The 18,867-nt window shown below is 55.2% G+C and overlaps 1 protein-coding gene across 4 annotated transcripts in view; it reads left to right on the forward strand.

Moving 5' to 3' along the window:
* Nucleotides 1-18,867, forward strand: part of BCL9L (BCL9 like) — a 50,099-nt gene that overhangs the window by 22,042 nt on the left and 9,190 nt on the right. For all 4 annotated transcript variants that reach the window (XM_055819323.1, XM_027790430.2, XM_055819321.1 and 1 more), the window contains 4 exons: nt 13,998-14,361; nt 16,020-16,142; nt 17,584-17,794; nt 18,510-18,594. In XM_055819323.1, coding sequence (XP_055675298.1) covers nt 14,061-14,361; nt 16,020-16,142; nt 17,584-17,794; nt 18,510-18,594 — 720 coding nt within the window. In that variant the 5' untranslated portion in view covers nt 13,998-14,060. The remainder of the gene's footprint in view (nt 1-13,997; nt 14,362-16,019; nt 16,143-17,583; nt 17,795-18,509; nt 18,595-18,867) is intronic.

Consider the following 18,867-nt stretch of genomic DNA (forward strand, 5'->3'; position numbering starts at 1 on the left):
CTTTACTGGCTTTTGCAGCGAGGTTCTGGTGCCTGGAGGTGGGATTGCTGAATTTGCTGAGCCAAGCATTGAACAAGAGAACCAGCATCGTCCCTTCCCTGCTGTGCTGTAGGGTAGGCTGCTGTCTGGATTGCAGTGCCAGGGGTTTGGGGACAGCAGGACCTCGCAGGACAACCTGGTTCACGCTGAGGCCAAGCAGGGCCGGGCTGCAGCAGGAGAGGTGCCTGGCTGTGTCTCGCAGTGCTGCCGTCCCGCCAGGGGAGAGGGCACGGCAGGACTGCCGTCGCATCCACTGGCAGAGAGGCTTCCACGTTCTCTCACACCCACGCGCTGGTACAGACGCGCACATATGTATGGGTGCAGGTTTGTACCAGCGTGAACATGCTTGTGCAGATTCACATGGATCTGCGGTTAAGCAGGCACACCCACGCCAACATGGATGCAAATGGACCCATGCTGGTGCGGGCCTGCTCGCCATCACAGAGGCAGACGTGTTCATATTTGCACAGCTCCAGGCTTGTGCTGGCACAGGCGCACGCATACATGCTCCTGCGCTCACAGACACAGGCGACAGTGCTAAGCCATAGCGCTGGTCTATTTTTGGGAGCACTCCTAAGAATTGTGAGCATGTTTCAGATGTTAGAGTCTTAGATGGGGGAAAGCTAGAACAGATGGCTGGAGGGTTCAGAGCAGCAGCCCTGCTGAGAACAGATATTTATAGGCAGATTTAACCCTTGTGTGGTCTCTGGAGCCATGTTTAAAGGAACAGCATCTGAAGCGAACGTTGTGGAGCTGAGCGGTGACCTCTGAGCGTGTGCTGTCCTATCTGGTTTCTGTGAGCCAGTTATCAGTGTAGTCTGGAAATCCTGTCTATGCTCTACCTTTCTCAAGCGCAGGGACACAGCTTTGCCTAGACTCTAGAGCCAGGTTTCTATAAGCCTCACTGAAACTGGGCTGGTTGTGCTTATGACTTGTTGTCCAAGCTGGGGCGACGGGTACTGTGGCTGCCATGTGCTTGCATGACCAGCAAAATGAGGACAAAGATTGTTTTGTCCCTCTTGCCCTGATTTTTTTCCCCTCTTTTTTTTTTTTTTCTCTTTTTGCCAGAGGTTACCCAGATTCTTCCTTTTCCTTGTTGGAAGGAGAGATTGTGTTTTCTTTCAGGCATGCTGTCTTGTAAAGAGACACAGATTAAACCCTGCCCTGTCAGATCCGTCAGATGTTTTTACCTGCCCTGGTCATTGGCCCTCTTGTTTGGGTATTTAGGGAAGAGCAAAATCCGTCTGCAGGCTGTGCAGGTTTGTTGGACAGAGCTGGCTGCAAAGTGTGGGGCAAGCACGTTTACATCGACAGATCTGTTTGTAGCCTTTTCTTTGAGAGCAGCTAGCCTCCTATTTGGGACCTGAAGTAGTGTTGCATTTAACTTGTGTGGTGTGTCTTGAAGTGGGCTTGGTAGAGCTGAGTAACAGCAGCAGGAGAGAGCGATCTGGGGTCAAGGAAGAAAGCAATGCCCTTAGGTGGGAAATGTAAAGAAATGACAGGGTATTTATCTGGGAGTTGCAGGGGAGAAAGCTCCAGCTCCTGAAAGCATCAAGCAGGGTGCAGACCTGGGGAGCTGCCTGAGTCTGCTCAGGCTGCTCATCAGCCTGGCTCTGGGAAAATTAGGGAGCAGTGGTGCTACTGAGCTCATGCAAGACACTGGGGGACTGGATAAGAAAGAAACGAAGTTGGGGGACTGCTGGCAGAGTTGGTGCTGCCAGGTCAAAGAATTGTACTGGCCTCTGTTTGTGCTTGTGCTTCTGAAAATGGGGAGATTGAGTCTAGTTGCGAGATGAGGGAAGAAGCTGCAGTGTGAAGTGGAAAAGGTCATGTCTCCCACACGCTGGTCCCATAGGGTTCAAGCTGCATTGGTGGTTGTACACAGCAGCATGCATCTGAGCTGCACCTTCCTCCTGAGGGGACTCCAGCTAGTCCAGATGTTTGGAGCTGCCCTCTGCAGCATTGCCTGCAGGCTTGTGCCCAGCACAGGGGTCCCAGGGAGGCAGTGCCAAACAGTACAGGGCTGTTTCTCACTTTCTGCGCTGCTGTGCTCCTGTGGACCAGCCAGAGCTGCTTCTGATGTTGGAGGCAACGTGTAGAGGCTGTAAGTTGGGTTGTGTTAGTCCAGGGTCAAGTCCCTGGCCAAGGGTTTCATGCAGATGCTCAGTGTACATTTCAGTGAGCCAAGTTTGTTGCTCTGTATGGTGATCCCATGCCCAAGGGGGCATGAGGGCCTGCTGAAAAGTCTGGGAGTGTGGCAGAGTGCTGGCCTTGCCTTGGCGTAGGATTTGCCGTGCTGCTGCTGTGTCGTCTTTGGGGTGTGAAGTTGGAGCATCCCCAATTCTCTTTGTGCTGGCATGCTGGGGCCGGGAGATACAAAACTGTAGGAGAGTGGGAGTATGTTGGAGCTGCTTGCTCCCTTGCTTGTTCATCCCAGTTTCAGACTGTGGAAGCCTGGAAAGCAGCCACCATCGTCCCCCGGGTACGCGGTTGTGTTCTCACTGCTCACGTGTGTGTCAAGTTGAGGAGTTTCCCAGAATCTCTTGGTCTCAGGTCAGCACTTGCACCCACCATTGAAATGTGGCTTTGGGATGAGAAAACCCTGGTTATTCCTGCTCCAGTCCCCCTGCAGCACATCCTGGAGCATAGCTGATCCTGCTGGAGAACCCAGGTGCGGTGCTGGCAGTGCTGGCAGGGCTCAGCAGCCGGCTTGCAGTCTGGTCTGCTGCATGCTGGTGTCGACTGGCGGCTTTGTGCCTGTGGCTGTCTGACTGCATTTTGTACCCAGACAAATTGGTGGGAGCGAGGTTGCTTGGCAGGGCCACCGGGCATGCTGGCATGGTGTTCCTGTGGCTGGGCTGGCCATGCCATGTTTTCTTCAGGGCCCGTGGGAAGGGCTGGCAGCCACCGATCTCCTCCTACCTGAGTGGAGGAGCAGAGTGCTGTGGCAGTAATGACCCACCCAGTGGGTAACTGCCAGTCCCGGGGGATCTGCCCACACTTGCCTGGCCTCCCACAATGGCTCCATTGTTCCTGAGAGGGCAAGAAGGAGGCTGCCTGCAGCTCCCTGGGCATCATTAACCCTCCACCTGCCAGCAGCAGGCTGCAGAGCCTGTGTGGAGCAGGAGGTCCCGTGGGCAGGTAAAGGAGCTCCCACCACCCGAGAGTGAGGAGGGGAGCACCAGCGTCTCCCTGCCAGCTACCTCCAAACTCGCTGGTTACTGCTGTTTTGAGGACAGCCAGCATACGCCTGTGGTGAAGGTGTAGAGGGAGAGGCCCTGCTGAGCCTTGATTTCCTCTGACAAAGCGTACGGAAGCTCTCTGCCTTCTTCCAGGCTGCTTGCTGCTGTGACCTTGCTTTGGGAGCAGCCCTCGTACAGCCCCAGCATGGACACCAGCAGCTGTGTTGCTTTGGCCCCGATGCCTGTGCCCAGAGCAGGATGTGTGTGCAGGAGCGGGATGTTTGGGATGTTGGGGTGCTAATTCCAGTGGCTGAGGTATTGGTGTGGAAGCTGTTTAAAGCTATTCCAGCCTGATTGAAGTGCCTTCTTCCTTCCTGTCCTGTAATGTGATTGTGGGCCAACGAGCTGCTCATGGTCTGCCCATGGTCTGCCGTGGCTTCTGGTTCCTGTTGTAGAGACGTAGCCCTGGAGGGCACAGGCATGCCTCACCAGTGTGCTCATACTGCCAAGGTGCAGGCTCAGAGCCAGAGCGTGATGTCTGTGTGCTGAAGAGGACAACAAGTACCCTGTCAGTGGCCAAAGGAGCTGGACGCCCACATCCCTCTCTGCTGGCTGGCTCTGCATTGCCTGTCTTCTGGTAGTGGTGCCTCTTCCCTGCAGCTTTTTGCCACGATTGCTTCCCCGTCAGCTGACTCCAGGGATTATAGGGCTGCCTCGGCACCCCTGCTCCATTGCAGATTTGCTCTCCAGAATCCATGGGATGAGGAAGAGGCATTTGGCTGGCATGCCAAGATTCCATACAGGAAACTTTCTGGCTGTTGGTCTTCAAAGATGTCGATCCTGGTGTGTCTCGTGCTAGCTCAGAGACTTGCAAATCGGCTCAGTAATCCAGACAGCCGAAAACTTTGAAACCCGATAGACACAGTGCGAGTATCACCTTTGAGTTCTACTGCAAACCCCGCAGCTGATTTTCTTATATCATAACCTAAATGGCTACCCTGCTTCCAAAATATCTGTTATCTCCACTTCTCCCACTAGGTAGCCTTTGCACTCTTCTCCTGCTCCTTTGTACCCCGGCCTTTGTTGATGCAATAACTTTTCTTCTCAGTATGTTCTGGCTTTTAATAACGGCGTAACTGGAGTTGAGCGTGGAGGGCCCTGGGCCGAGCCGGGAGCACTTGATGGCCCCAGTTACTGTACCAAGTGGAAAAGAAGCTGCTGCAGAGCTTGATCTGGCTGAGTCTGGGCACCTGGGTTCTGCCCTCAAGGACCACTGCAAGCCTCAGGCACGCTGGAGCGGTGTCAGAAGCACATTGTAAGTTAATGAGACCTCTCTCTCTTGGTGAAGGGGAACTCTCTGGGGGCAGCCCCAAGGACAGGCTGCTGTTTGCTCCCTCCTCCTTGTCTGTGGGTGTACATCTGCTGATAAACAAGGGTCTTGCTGCCTCCACCTCAAGAGCTACAGTACAGAGATGGGGTGATATCAGACTCTTTCTGTCTGTTTCTAGTGGGGTGGTTGGAGGCTTGGGTCAGGGTTAGATCACTGTGTCTCTTGTGCCTCTTCCCTGCGGCTCCAAGGAGGAGCTTGGTGAGCTGCAGGGGTGTTTGTATAAGGGCAAAGTAGTCCCTGGGACTTGGGGCTTGGTCTGTGGGGAAGGCTGTGCCTCTGTGCATGCTCTGAGTGGGAGAAGCTGGGGAATTTCAGCTTGAGGTGTGGAGGAGGCTTCTGTGGGGGTGAAGTGTGGTGAGGAGGGTGGTGCAGCTCCCCTTTTGGGGTGTGCTGTGGGGAAACCCCTCTCCGGATTGGTGGAAGGTCAGACTCTGATGGTAAAGCCCTGTGGGGGGCAGGGGGCTCCCCTCTCCTCGAGGTCTCTCCCTCCCTCTCCAGCCCAGCACTGGAATCCCAGTAGCTCCTGCAGGCAGCTGCCACCGCTCAGCAGCACCGCGACCCACACCGGCCCGATCCACACTGGGGAAGGTGAAGTGTTTCCCAGGGTGGAATTTCCTGTGAGGCAGATGCGCAGGCTCTTCCCCTCTGACCTTAAACCCTGATGTGCCTTAGTCATGATGGCATGCAAATACGAGGCGATAGGGTGGGGGCTGGAGGGAGCTGCTGGGAAAAGGAAGTGACCTCAGCTGGGGTTTAAATATAGAGCGCAGGCTCTGCTGCATGCTGGGCCTGGTATTTGTAATCCTGGAGGAGCGCTTGGCAGCTCTCTGTATCTCTCTTGAAGTCCAGGCTGGCCGAGGGCAGCATAGGGGCAAGGTGCAGGGGCTGGAGCGTTGCTTCCCCCTCCTCTGCCCTGCGTTTCTGTCAGCTCCCCCTCCCCAGGTGAGCTGGAGCACGTCTGTGTGCTCATGTGCTCAGTGGCAGTGCTGCAGCCTGGGCGCTTTGCTGGCCCATGGGTGCTCCAGCCTCCGCTTTGTGCAGGTGTGTCTTTTGTGCATTGCGTTCAGTGCCAGGACTGGGCGCAGGAAGGGAGCCCAGCTTGTGTCTGTGTTGAGAGCAGGCTGGGACACTGATTGATCTGAAAAGTGCGTCAGAGTAGGGCTGTCAGACCAAGCCTTCCCGTGTGTGGCTTAAAATGTCTTATTTCCTCTGCTACCGTGGGCCTCCTCGAAGGCAAGCCTGTTTGTTGCACTGCTGGTCATACTGTGCAGTGCAGCTGGTGTACATGGTGTGGAGAGGTGGCAGGGGTGTCCCTGCCACAAGGGCTTCCTGCTGGGACTCTGTCTGCAGAGACTGTGCCCTTCCTCAGGCTGGAAGGTGGCCTGAGCTTGCATTGTCGGGCTCGAAGGGAGAGCTGTTGTTTCGGGGGAGATTTTCTGCAAGGTGGTGTAGGATGTCTAGCCCTTGCTTGCACCCTGCAACAGGTGTCTCTGTGCTGCCTTTATCTGAGGAAGCGGGGTAAGCAGGAGCTGCAGGGACACGGTGCATGGCTTTGCCCTCCAGCACACCCCTCCGCACCTTATGGAGTCCATGGTATGAGGGCTGGGGTGCAAGGGGAAACCGATGGTCCAGGTGCAAGGCCCCTGCACCACTGCACCAGCCTGGATGCCTCGATGCTGGCAGGAGGTGCAGCGATTTTGCCTGTGCTCAGCCCTGGAGAGGCTGTGAATGCCTTGGGTGACGGTGACACCTAGTGGCTTTGTCCCACAGTCTCCTGCTCAGACCCGGAGATGGGGTGCTGGGTTTGACAGCTGGTGCTTCTGGACACCTGGCATGAAGCTGGACCAGGAACTCTTATGTCTGTGGCTTGGAGACAGCGGGCGGGGAAGGGACCAAGTGAAGTGTCATGTCCTGGTTGACAATGGCTGGTCTGTCACAGAGACCTGCAGAGGTACTTCCTGCTCAAAAGAAAAGCGGAAACTATTGTGATAAAGCTCAGGAGCTCCTTGTGAAGTTCTGGCACGCTGGGTTCCCGTCCCGCATGCTGCTGGCATCTCATGGGCTTTTTCAGTTACTGCCAAAGGATCCTAAAGCAGTTACTGAGCTCTAGACCCAGCTGAAAGAGCTGTACCAGGCATTTACCTGACTCTAGGCAAGACTTGGCTCCCTCGTGATTCTTGTGGGAAAGTCAGGTTTTCAAGGTCTCGACTACAAGTCCTGCTGCTCAGGGATAGGTGGTGTAGCAGGGGGCACCGTGAGGCACAGCTCACTGGGTAGGCATTTTCGCATTACTCAGCCAATCCCAGTAACCCCAGTGCACCAACACAGCAGGAGTTGCCTGAGGAGGTCTTTTAATCCCATGTAACAACTGCACAGGGAGGTCTGTGCTGTGGCTTTGTGTTGCAGCCTGCAGTGTTATCTGCCAGAAGGGTTTTTGCAGGGAAACCGCCACTTCCCATGTATAGGGGAGCTTGTCTTTGTGCACCCCAGCACAGTCACATTATTACAGCCCAGGAAGGTGTCCTGCCCTGAGCTGCGTATGATGGGACAGCCAGCGGCGAGTGGTTGAGGGGGGTCAGGTCCAAGGTGCCTGCTGCAGAAATGGTGTGTATCCCTGTGTTGCTACCTGCCTGAGCCATGTTGCTGGCATCTACAGGCAAAGATCCTTGATGCATTTACCAAAGGCTGCGTGGGGGTGTCCAGCTGTTACAGCAGCCCATGATTCTGGCCAAATTTTACGTGCTGTGGGAGAAGATCCTGCGTCGGGGGAAATCGAAGCTGCCTGAGCAGCAGTAGTACCTGTGGAAGAGATTTCTGGCTTTGCTCCCTGACCTACTAGATGCTGTTACACCGCTGCAGCCTGCTGAGCTGCGGCGTGCAGGTGGCTGTGCTACCCTGTGTGGGGGACACCTGCACCTTCCTGCAGGTCTCTTGCTGACCTGTCCCCAGCAGGTTGGGTGAGGTGGTGTACAAAATAATTCATTGTTACCCTCCCAATAGAGCTGCATGTGACTGTCGAGTCATGTGAATGTCTGGCACGTGCAGGATTTCTGTAGAGAACATGCCAGTTGGACTCAGAAGCTGGAAGGATCTGCAAATTTGGTGATAGACCTGGAGACTCCCTGAGCACAGGATAGGAAGCCAGGCTCTATCTGGGTGTGCAGCAAGAAGCAGAAGAGTGGGAACAAATGTTGAGCTGGGGACAAGGAAAGCTCTTAGAACACTGATGGATTGAAACCGTGACCAGGGAAAGGTAGTAGGGTGCGGAGCAGAAAGCAGACAGCATTCCCCATTCACCTCACTCTCTCCGAGCCTCAGCTTCCACCCATGTTACATGGTGTGTCTGTCCCTAGGTGGAAGGGGGTGCGAATCTGGAGTTTTGTCCTATGAAAGACCTTTGAGACTTGTGGCCAAGCAGCCACGCTGAAATGCATAATTCGTGAGGCAGCTCCAAATGGCAGGAGATCAGCAGGGCCAGCCAAAACAACTCTGAGAACTGCTAGGATTCAACAGGGCATTGGGTTTTCTCTGCAGGTCTTATAGAGCCCTCCCACACAGCTGGTGAGGGTACCACCTTTTCTGCCATTTAAAAGGGCCTGAGAAGGATCCAAGAAATGAATAGAAGAGAAAACAGGCTTCGTTGGGCTCTCAGTCTAATGATGTAAGAGCAGCATAATTTCATGACACCTTCAAAACAAACGACTCTTGTCAATGGAGCGTTGCCCTGTGGAACTCCTTGCCTCCTGATGGCTTCCCGAGTCCAGCCGGCCAAAGCAGGGCTCAAATGAAAATGCCTTTAGCAGCAGCAGCCTGGGTTAAGGCTGGTTCTCGTTGGTGATAGACACACTCAGGCAAGTGCTCCTGTGCAGGGGTTGGGGAGGTGCTCCTGCAGTCCTGGGTTGCTGAATAGTGTGCTGGCTCAGAGCTGGGCTTGTTGGGCTTGGGGTCAGTTCCAGGGCTCATCTGGCTCTTAGAGCCCATCGCTGACTCTTGGCTGGAGCTGGCTCGGTGACAGCCCTGCTGCTTCGCTACTGTTTTTAAGGGTTTTGTTTCTCACTGGAACAGATTCAAAACCCATTGAATGGTCTTGCGAAAAGGATTGTTTTGGAACAACCATTTTTGCATGGAAAAGGTCAAGTTTCTGATTCTGGTCTTTTTCTCAAATCAACAATGATCAAAGATTCTCAGACTTCAGAAACCTTGCTTCTGGAAAGTTTGTTGTAGTCTTTGCCTTTGTGAAATAGTCAGACTTCAATGAAATAGTATGGTATTTCTTTGGAGGTGTTCCAACCCCTTCTGCTGTTAACCCTGGAAGGACTGATAATCTGGAAGTGGTGTTAGGTAGTGTGCCTGTGATCTCATCCAGCCTTGGGGTGAGAGGTATTTCGGGAGTGGGCAGCAGGTCTTTGGGGTCTCTCCTTTTGCTGTTCTCTGCCTTTCTTCAAGAAGCCCTTGAGCTTGCGTAGGACTTCTCATTTTGAAAGCCAAGGTGTTCCACTTGACTTTGTAGTGTGTCAACGGGACATTTAGGATTGGGCTTGTGCCAGGGTTGCTGCACAAAGTGATTAGGTGGGTGGTTATCAGCATAGGCGAGGTGCTTAGACGGCATTTGCAACGTCAACCTGGACTAGTGACTTACTGGGCTGGCTGGCAGAGAGGGGGGCTGGGTGACTTTCTGCTCGTTACATCTCTCTGTCGCGACCGGTCTTGTATGTTGGGTGCTCATGAGCTGCAGGGCATGTCAGCACAGCTCAGGAGGCCGAGTTTCTGGTCTTTGCTGTGTGCGGGCAAGTCAGGAGTCATTGTCTGGGTTTCGCAAGAGCTGTCCCCCACATCTGATAGGAGGGAGGTGCGGGGAAGCTCCTTCCTTTTTGAATCCTTGTGACTTCACCTGGCTTCCTGGCTTCCTCTCTCGCCATTTCTTCTGACGGGGATGGCACGGCAGCGATGGCAGCCAGCCGGAGGAGGTGGAAGCTGCGGGGCAGGCAGGCTGGCTGCTGGAAGCCTTTCCTGCCCCGTCGGGAGGCAGGCGCGGGCTCCGCATTCTTGTGGCAGCGTTGTGAATCTGTGCTATCGTCCTTCACAGCGAGCGGGAGCATGATTCACCAGAAAGTCCTCTGGGAACGCAGTGGGGTTTCAGGTTTCTTGAACTATCAGCTAGCAATTCCGGGATTTCGAATATGTCAGCCCGGTCTCTCCTGGCCCGAAGCTTCCCCCTCCCCGTCTGCTGCTGTTCAGACCGTGCTGGAGGAGACTTACTTGAAAGCATTTTTTGTTGTTTTGTTTTGAGGTTTCTTGTCCGCTAAGGTCCTAGCCTTTGATTTGAAGCTGTGGCTTTTTATATGTACCAGGCACAAATACTCTGCCTTTAGATGTAGGCTTCGTTCAACAGAGGTATTTATTGTGCCTTGTAAGCCTTCTTCCCCGCAGGGCGTAGGCTGGGTTGTGTTCTGCCCCCCCCCCCCCCCCCCCCCCCGCCCCCCCCATTTAATGGCATCGAGGCACCCAGAAACGGTGCATCTTGCTTAGGGTCACTTGTGGAATCGGGGGGGGGGGGGCAGGGGGTAGAAGCCAGGAGTCTCAGCTCCTTGCTTTAACTGCTGGGAATTAAGTTTGCTATTGTCTTTAAAACTACTGGGCTGGAGTGGGTGTGTTGCTAAATGGCAGAGGGAGCCAAATTTCTCTGCAATCTCCTTTTTGTCATGTTCTTTTCAAGATGTTTTGGATTGTTTGTGTCAGTGTATCTACTTTCTGATTAATTCTCTTCTGTGGCCCAGATGTGTGGCATGCCTGCTGGAATCCAGTTTGAATCTAGGGGCGTGTGCAAGGAGCTTACAGCAATCGAGATGCCTATCGGCATGCTGCAACCAGACAGATGGGAGGCCAGGGTGGATCCCCGCTATGCATCTGCAACAGAATCCAACTGTTGCTACTCCCGAAAGCAGAGCAGAATCTGCAGGCAGTCGCTTCTGGCATTTCTCCCATTAGGAGCCGCGAAGGGAAGCAGGCAGTCTCAGTGAAAAGACGGGAAGAGGAGGGCTTCCTGAGGTTGAGCCAAGGGCCCCCCATCAGCCCAGGGTAGCTTTCTGTCCTGTGACTGGCTGGGGCAGGGCAGTGGATGCCCTCCCTGGAGCACCAGCCTGCTCCCAAAACAAAGGGAGAAGATAGATGCCCCAAAAATGTAACATTCTGGATGGACCTCGAAGCCAGTGAGGCTGTCTGAAGGTTTCATCGTGGCGGCTGCCATGTCCTTCAGGATCAATGTGTGTGTTCCCTGCAATCTGACCTGAAAACTAGAGGGATAGGGGGTGCCTCTTGAGTGTTTGTCTTAGGACTCTGCAGACATGGTCTTAAGTGGGGCCATGGTTTTCTTCCTCCCTCCCCAAGGCACTTGCATACCCATGCTATGCTGTACAAGGGCTGTGCCTCAGAGCTGCTGAGCATTCGCATTTTCAGTGAAACACTTTGGGATCTATTTTGAATGCAATATCATGTCCATGCAGATGTGCCACAAGGCAGACCTGCATCTCCCAGCCTATCGTCGATATGGATGGTGGTGGTAGCTCCTCCTTGGCTGGTCTAGCCGCGCTCTGGAGTCAGTCGGCTTGTGACCCTCAGGACTGCGATGTGTTGCAAAGATTGACGAGTGTGGCACAGCAGATGGGGGCTCTGGGCCACCAGCAGCGGGAGCTGCTGCAGGGCTTGCTTTCTGGAATGCTGTCTGGCAGCAGCCTTTTCCAGCGGGGCTGAAGGTTCCCTGCTGCTGGCCAGCCAGTGGCTGCAGGCTGTGTGTGTGCTTAACACTGCAGCTTGTGCCATATGGACCTTCTCCTCCTCGCTTGCCCTCTCCATGTCTCCTTCCCTGCTTTGTTCCCCTCCCCCTGCGAGCGGTTTGACAGAGCAATTGGGCCGGCACTGGGCTGGCAGCTCTTGACATAAATCTCTCCTGGTGTGGAATGAGGGGTATAAATATCCAGAGAGTGATGTGATCTTTCCAGCTGCTATTAATAGGTCCCTGGAGAACAAGAGCGAGTGAGTGAGACTGGCTGACACTTAAAGGGCTAGCAACTCCCTTATGTGCTGTGAAAATTAATCAGCACTGTGGCTCACCATCTTCCTCCAGGCTAGAGCAGAGCCCTCACCGAGGTGTGTGGGGAGGAGGCAGAGGAGGAGGGAGCAACTAACGACTTGCTAGTTAGGAAGTGGTGATAGGCCAACTTGTGCACCAACAATCCCGCTAACTAACTAGGAATGCCTGGGCGGGCTGTGTGATAGCACTGTTTGTGCAGGCTGCACTTGGTTGGGTGCCATGGCGTGCCAGCCAGCCACCGACTCAGCCAGCCTTGCCTCACAGGGAGGCAGATGCTGAGAAGTCCCTTTTGCAGGCAGGGAACTCACTGGTGGTAGATGGCAAGCTGCAGCCTGCACCTTGTGGCGATCATCATCTTTTGGGGATTATGGGTCTGCCAAGTGTGTTTTGCTCTTTGCTTGTGTGCCATTCTGGATACAGTGTTTTGCCCTAGCAGAGCAAGCACTTGGTTTTTGCCGATGGTATGTCTTCAGGCTCGCCTTCGGCAAGCCGGGAGGAGCGTGCGTAGTGCTGCTGAGCTCTTGCGGCGCTATCCAGAGATGCAGGGTTTGGTCTGAAGCCGGCGCTTCCTGTCCCTGGGTGGCAGAAGAAATCTGTGCACAGCATCTGGCCTGTGTGGTCCAGATGGGAGGAGCAGACCATGGGCCCAGTAGCTCCCATGTGCTGGGAAATTTCTCTGCCTGTGCTCAGGAAAGGTTCTCAAGTGTGTGGTGGGGTGTCACGCAAAGCACGCAGCAGACATAAGCAAACAGAGTAATACCTTAACTTGCACAAATGTGGTTTACTCTCCTTCCCCCCTGCTCCCTGAGAAGTAGAGAAGACTGTGACAGGCAGGCAGGGTGGGTCTCTGCAGCTTTGGGGTCACTGGCTGGGGCAGTGAGGGGGCTGTAGCAGAGGAACATGGAGCCCTGATGCAGGAAGAGTTAGTTGTGTGCTCTAGATGAAGAAAGCCAGGAGAAGTTCTCATGGGGATGTGCATCTTTCTGCGCTGGGACTATCTCCGAGGGCTTAGGAGTGAACGCGGTTCAGGCCAGGAAGAGCTGGTGTGCAGGAGCTGTGCCCGAAGGTCAGGGACATCCTCTGCCTGCTCTGGCAGCCCCTGAGGTGAGAGGCTGGCTGATGTCCCATACTGCCTGTGCCATGTTGAAGAAGGCTACTTGCTGCAAGTAGAGGTACTCATAAGCCGGGAGGGATGCACCCTGCAGCTACCAGGGTTATCTGTTGAGCTGAGGGTTGATAGTAGCCTTCCAGAACACGCGATGTGCTCGGGTACTGCAGAACCACACCCCAGTCATCTCTAATGCCCGTGCACAGCTCCAAGGGGAAGAATCCCAGCATGAGCCTGAGGCTCTGCCAAGGCAAATAGATCCTGCAAGAAGGGCTGCTGCAGCATTGCTCAGCTGCATGCATGTCCTCCAGCCCAGAAGCCTGCACACTCTGCCCTAACCACCTCTTCCCTGAAACACTCTCTGCCTGAGCCTGCAGGGCTGTTCAGAAGGCTGGGCTGGGTCTGGAGCAGAAGAGCCTCACCCTGCTATCCTGGCAGGCCCATGGCAGGTTGCATCATCCTGCTGGGCTGGAAGCTGCCACTGAAGTGGATGCTCCCTCACCCAGGGCCTCGGAGCAGAAGCCAGAACAGTCCCTCAGGCCCCTGGGAAAGACAGGGATGCCACTTAGCTAATGAGTACCTGCTATTCCCAGCTCTGCCCTTGCCTTGCAACCCACCACCGCTGCCTCAGCCTTCTTAGTCCTCCTCTGCCCCATCCCAGCCTTCTCTTCATAGCTTTGCATCAAGATCATTTCTGTCTGCTCAGTTGTCTTCTGTGTGTTTTGCAGAGCAGAGGAAATTTACTTAGCAGCAGAAGGGGTCATTGAAAACCCATAGGGCACCAGATTTCTGTTCAGGGTCACAAAGTTGTTTGAGCTCTGGAAACACCTACAAAGTGGCTCTAAGGATCCTTTCGCTCGCCAGGGGGCCAGGCTGGCATGGAGCACCCTGTTCTCATCATAGCCTTGGAAATGAGGGCTCTTGCATCCATGCCCTTGGAGCGCTGGCAAGCCTGCCGTGCCTGGGTGGGAGTTTGCTGATTGTTCATGTGCAGCTGACTGCAGGGCAGGATCCTTGCTCAAAGGCGCCAGGGCTAATTCACAGCACAAGCATCTCTGGGTTGTGCCTTGCCACAGGCTTTATCTGGCCCTGCGACCAGGCAGCAGCCGCAGTGCCCTGGGCAGTGCTCGTGGCAGCTGTGCCCATGCCGGGGGCACCGTGCTCACTTGTTGCCCTCTTCTCTTGCAGGTTTCTGACCGAAGGGCCTGGGAGTTCCCTCCACTGGCGCTGTGGGAAGCTTTAGCCAATCCAATGCACCCTGACAACAAACTGCCCAGCCATGGCAAGGCAGGCAGCAGCAGTGCCCCGGCCCAGCACCACAATGTGAGCCAAGCACCCACCTGCAACCTGGGCTCGAAGGGTGTGGGGGCGGGCAGCCATGGCAGCAAGGCCACTCAGATCTCCCCTGGCAACTCTGGACTGAAAAACAGCCAGAACACTGTCCCAAACTTCAGCTCCTTGAAAGGCAAGGTAAAACGGGAACGAAGCATCTCGGTGGACTCTGGAGAACAGCGAGAAGCCGGCACCCCTTCACAGGACACAGAATCAAAAGGTAATACTCTCCTAAACCTTGCCTCAGCATGTCATCCTTGCAGTTGCTGCAAGCGTCCTGGCAGGACCTGGGATGGGAGCAGCTGTGAGCATCTTGGGTTTCTGTGCTGTGGCTTCTGTCCAGGCTTGTCCTGGCTGCCTGTGCATTTTTGCATCACTGGCTTGTCACATCCGCGGTTTTGGGACCAGAGCGGCTGAGCAATGTCTTTATGTTTCATTCCCTAAGCTGTTACACTGAGAATCTGGGACTCTGGCTTTCTTGGGCTGCTGAGGCCAGCTAAGCAAGACTGTGGTTCACTTTCAGCTTGGGACTGAGTTGAGTTGTTTTCTGTCTCCTTGCTGTTGGCAAAGAGCTGCCTTTGTGGTGTTCTTACAGCTGCCCAACGACTCGGCCATGGTTAGCGAGGAGGTGCTGTGAGGGTCGCTGTCTGAACAGTTCTGTGGTTTTGTCAGCGACGGATGACTCTTGTGTTACAGCATGTGGCTTCTGGAAAAGGGCTGAGTCAGTGCTTCCAAACCCTCTGGCTTCCCTGTCCTCACCCAGCCTTCCCTGTAGCCTCTTGTGTTCCACTGAGCTCTGTGCTCAATGGCTGCAATGAGCATCTCATGGAGGGTCATTGGAGGAGAAATCCCAGTGGTGCCCTTGGTTCCAACCAAGGCTCACACCCAGTCCCTAAACGCAGAGCCACTGTTCTGGCTCGTGCCCCTAAGCATTTGGTTTCACAGCCAAAGCTGTGTTGCCTGACTGGCTTAGGCCAGCGCCGTGCCTTGGAAGAATGGGTAGAATGTACCCGAACAGACCTCCTGTCCCAGGAAAGCTTTCTCCTGTTGCTTTGGGGGGTTACTGTATGCCACCGATCATAAGCAGCTGTAGCTTTATCCCAGTAGTGTCTCATAGCCCAGACTTCCACAGGAAAATTATTAAAATGGCTTGATTGGGAATGCCTGAATCTCCTGTGTTCCTGCTGCAGCACACTGACCGATCTTGTGAACATGGCCTGGAAACCGCTAGATGACGTAAAAAAGGGAGGCCAAGTAGTGTTACATTAGAGTTAAAGCACTGGACTGGAAGTTATCCATGCTGTGTCTGATTCCTTTCCCCAAGTCCCTGGATGCCTTTAGGCAAGCCCCTTCCTCTCTAAGCTGCATCAGCCCCATCTGAGAAATGGAGGGGGCACCCTAGTGTACAGAGGGCATAAAGGCCCCTGCCTGACTGATGTCTGTGAAGGGCAGAGTCTGTCTCGCGTTCCTACAAAGGGTATGAATGTGCCCGCTCGTTGCGTGTTTGGGTTTTAATTGCTAAATCACAGACCCCTTAAATTTAGAGTTAATGCCCAAAGCTCTCCGGTTTGGAACAGCAATTGGACATGTCCTGTGTTTGCAGACTCCTTTCAAACAGTAAGAACTACATCTCATTCTGAACCGCTAGCTCTCACAGGGGAGTCTCGCCAGGTCTGGCTGCAAAGCCAAGGAGCCCAGACTGAGCAGATGCTTCAGGATCTTTACCAGGGCTGGGCAGATGTCAGTGTAAGGCTTCTTGCCCAGTGCATCCTGGCTGCTTGGCAGTGCCAGCGTGCAGCACACAGCCAGGCAGGGCCCCAGCCTTCCCAGCCCCTGCCAGGTCTCCTCAGCTCTTCTGATGGCTCGGTCCCTTTGCAGGTGAGGTGGCTCCCCGTAGCAAGCGACGGTGCGTGCTGGAAAGGAAGCAGCCATACAGTGGGGATGAATGGTGCTCTGGGCCAGACAGTGAGGAGGACGACAAGCCCATCAGCAGTGCACACAGTGAGTGTCTACCTCCTTACCAGCATAGAAGCTTGAATAAAGCTGGGTCCTTCCCGCAGCTCAGTAGGGCGGATGGCACTGGCGCTTCTAGCTTTGCCTGTGTGTGCTGCCTTAGCTGGGTGTGTGGTGCGGTGGGCTGTTGCAGCTGGTGGTTGTTGTACTGGGAGAATGTTTGTGGCCATGCAGTGAGATGTAGGACCTATTTTGTGGAGATGTGGAGAAGGTGTTGAGGCTGAATGTCCCTGCCATACATCGCTCTGGCCACACTAGCAGCAGAATTGCTGCCTTGAAAGCATGCCTGGCTTAACTCTGGATCAGCATGCCTGCCCTGGTCATAGTGGCAACCCGGCCATGTGACATGTGGTGCCCTTGTTGCAGCAGCTAAGTCTGTGCCAGGCCATCCACCTGGCTCTCCACAGCTGTGCTTTAAAGGCAGCTGAGTCTCAGGAAGCTCTGAGGGTCTTGATGGTGGTTCAGGCAGGGCTGAGCTGGGTAAGGTGTGCACTGTTTGGGGCAACCAATAGCAGGTCTCTCCTGCTTTCCAACAGCATCAAAACTCCTTCACTTTTGGTGTCTAGAATTCAGTTTAACTTTCAAATTGCCCCAAGAAAATACCTGCGAGAGTGGAGCAAGGTCCCGTGGCGCCCAAGGGCCGCTGCTGATGGAGAACATGGAAGTGTATGAAACCAAGCAGAGGGTGGCTGTCGTGCCTGCCAGTGGATCGGTAGCCATCCTCTCCAGGCTCTTCCCCTGGTGTTTCTCTGCACAGTCTGCAACTCTTGCGGGAAGGGATGGTGCCACCTCCCTGTCAGCAGCCTGCTCCGAGATCTGCTTTAATTAGAGCAGGTCAAGGTGGGGCTGTCCAGGGGCAAGGGGGGGCAGTGAAGCAGCACGCGTGTCTCCATGCCACGCTTCCAGTGATGTCCCTGCACTTCAAGCACTGCTGTGGCATGGCTGGTGCTCGGTGGGCCTGCGGGGTGGTCCCTGGCGAGAGGCTGCTGGAAGGAGAGCCTGCCTGCCGCGGGGAATGTCGCTTGTGTGCCTGCAAGGAGCTAGGTGAGAGAAAGGCGCTGCGTGCTCCTGGTAATTGCAATGCTTATTAATATTAATTAGGAGTAGGGTTGAATGACGGCCGACGATTAATAGTCACCGCTGCCGCGGACAGCATCCCCTCTCCCCTCGCTGCGGGGTGTCCAGCCGGCGGGCCAGCGGGGACGGCTCCGCGGTGGCACCGGGAGGCGGTGGCCCCGGCCGGGCGCGTGCTGCCACCTGCCGGGGACCCGGCCGGCCAGAGGCTCTTCCTCCGCCCGGGGCCGTGCCCGGCGCCGCCGGTCGCAGCCGCAGCCCGGTCCCCGGTCCCCTGCCCGCTGCTGCCCGTGGCGCGGGCGGGAGGCCGCTGGGGCTCGGTGGCTTCAGCAGCCTGTCTCCTCTGCTCCCGCAGATTGTAATGTAGCAGATCCTGCGATGTCCACGGCCTCACAGCTCGGCCCAGGGTCCAACCCGCTGCCGAACCTGAATGAGACCACTTCTTCCAGCGTGCCTCATGGTGCTGCCCCCGGCTTGCGGTCGGATGCTGCAGGAGGCGGAGGCGGCGGAACGGGAAAGCAGCCTTCACAGTTCGTTTACGTCTTTACAACGCACCTTGCTAACACGTAAGCGGTGAATCCTGTCCATCCTCTGCTGGTATAGGGCTGGTCCATCATACCTGCCTGCTGCGTGCTGCGCTTGAGTCCCGGAGAGCCAGACAGACCTGTATCCCTTTGGTTGGACAGAGCGGGTCTCCCCAAGGCTCAGGAAGTTTGCTGGCAGCTGCTGCTGGTGGGCAAACTTGGGCCCAAATGCATGCTTCATCCCAGTGGTGCGCAGTGCTGCATTCTGCGACACACACCATAGGGTACATCTGGTCAGCATCCAGCTAAAGATTCACCCAAAGCAGTATGGGCTGTTGGTCTGATTCAGAAGTACCAAAGGGGCTGGGTGTCACGAGGAGTGCCGTGTAACACTTGGTGTTCTCCACTCAGTTCCTCCGTTCTGCCCTGCATTGTCTCAGCTGTGGAGTCTTAGCATGGCTGTTTAGTTTCAGAGTTGTGCTGTGCCACAAGTTCAGTGCAGTGGATCCCAGAGTATCCGTGATAGACCCCAGAGCAAAAGGACATGGGAAGAGAGAAATTCCAGGGCAAGCAATCGTCAGTTGGAGAACTTCACTGGGGCTTGTGCAGGACAGGTGGGAGGACTCCAGGCATATCCCTTCTCAGTGACCTCCAGAAAATTCCCTTTCCCTGCAGGACTGAGGAGCAGAGGTGGCACCTGGGGTGGGTGGGATGGGGCACGATGCCTGTTCTTGAGTGGTTTGTGCTCTCTCCCCAGAGCTGCAGAAGCTGTCCTGCAGGGCCGAGCTGACTCTATTCTGGCCTACCATCAGCAGAATGTCCCGCGAGCAAAGCTAGACCAGGTATGCCAGACATGAACCAAAGGCTCCTGTTGGCACCTGCTACTGACTGCTGACCCTCCCCTTTTGACGTGGCTGTTCTCCCTCAGCTCCTGGCTCAGCTGTGGGGGAAGGGATTGTCAGATGCCCTTTCAGTGGGGTGGGAAGCTGCTTTGCTGTGGAACCTCTTGGGAGTGAGTCCTGGCTGCTGTCAGCTGTGAGGAGTTTGGGATGGGGCACAGCATGTGGCCCCATAACCGTGTGGATGGGCAGAGCACCTGATGGTGCCTTTCCAGG

The sequence above is a fragment of the Falco peregrinus genome, chromosome 15, assembly GCF_023634155.1.
Source record: "Falco peregrinus isolate bFalPer1 chromosome 15, bFalPer1.pri, whole genome shotgun sequence".
Taxonomy (NCBI): domain Eukaryota; kingdom Metazoa; phylum Chordata; class Aves; order Falconiformes; family Falconidae; genus Falco; species Falco peregrinus.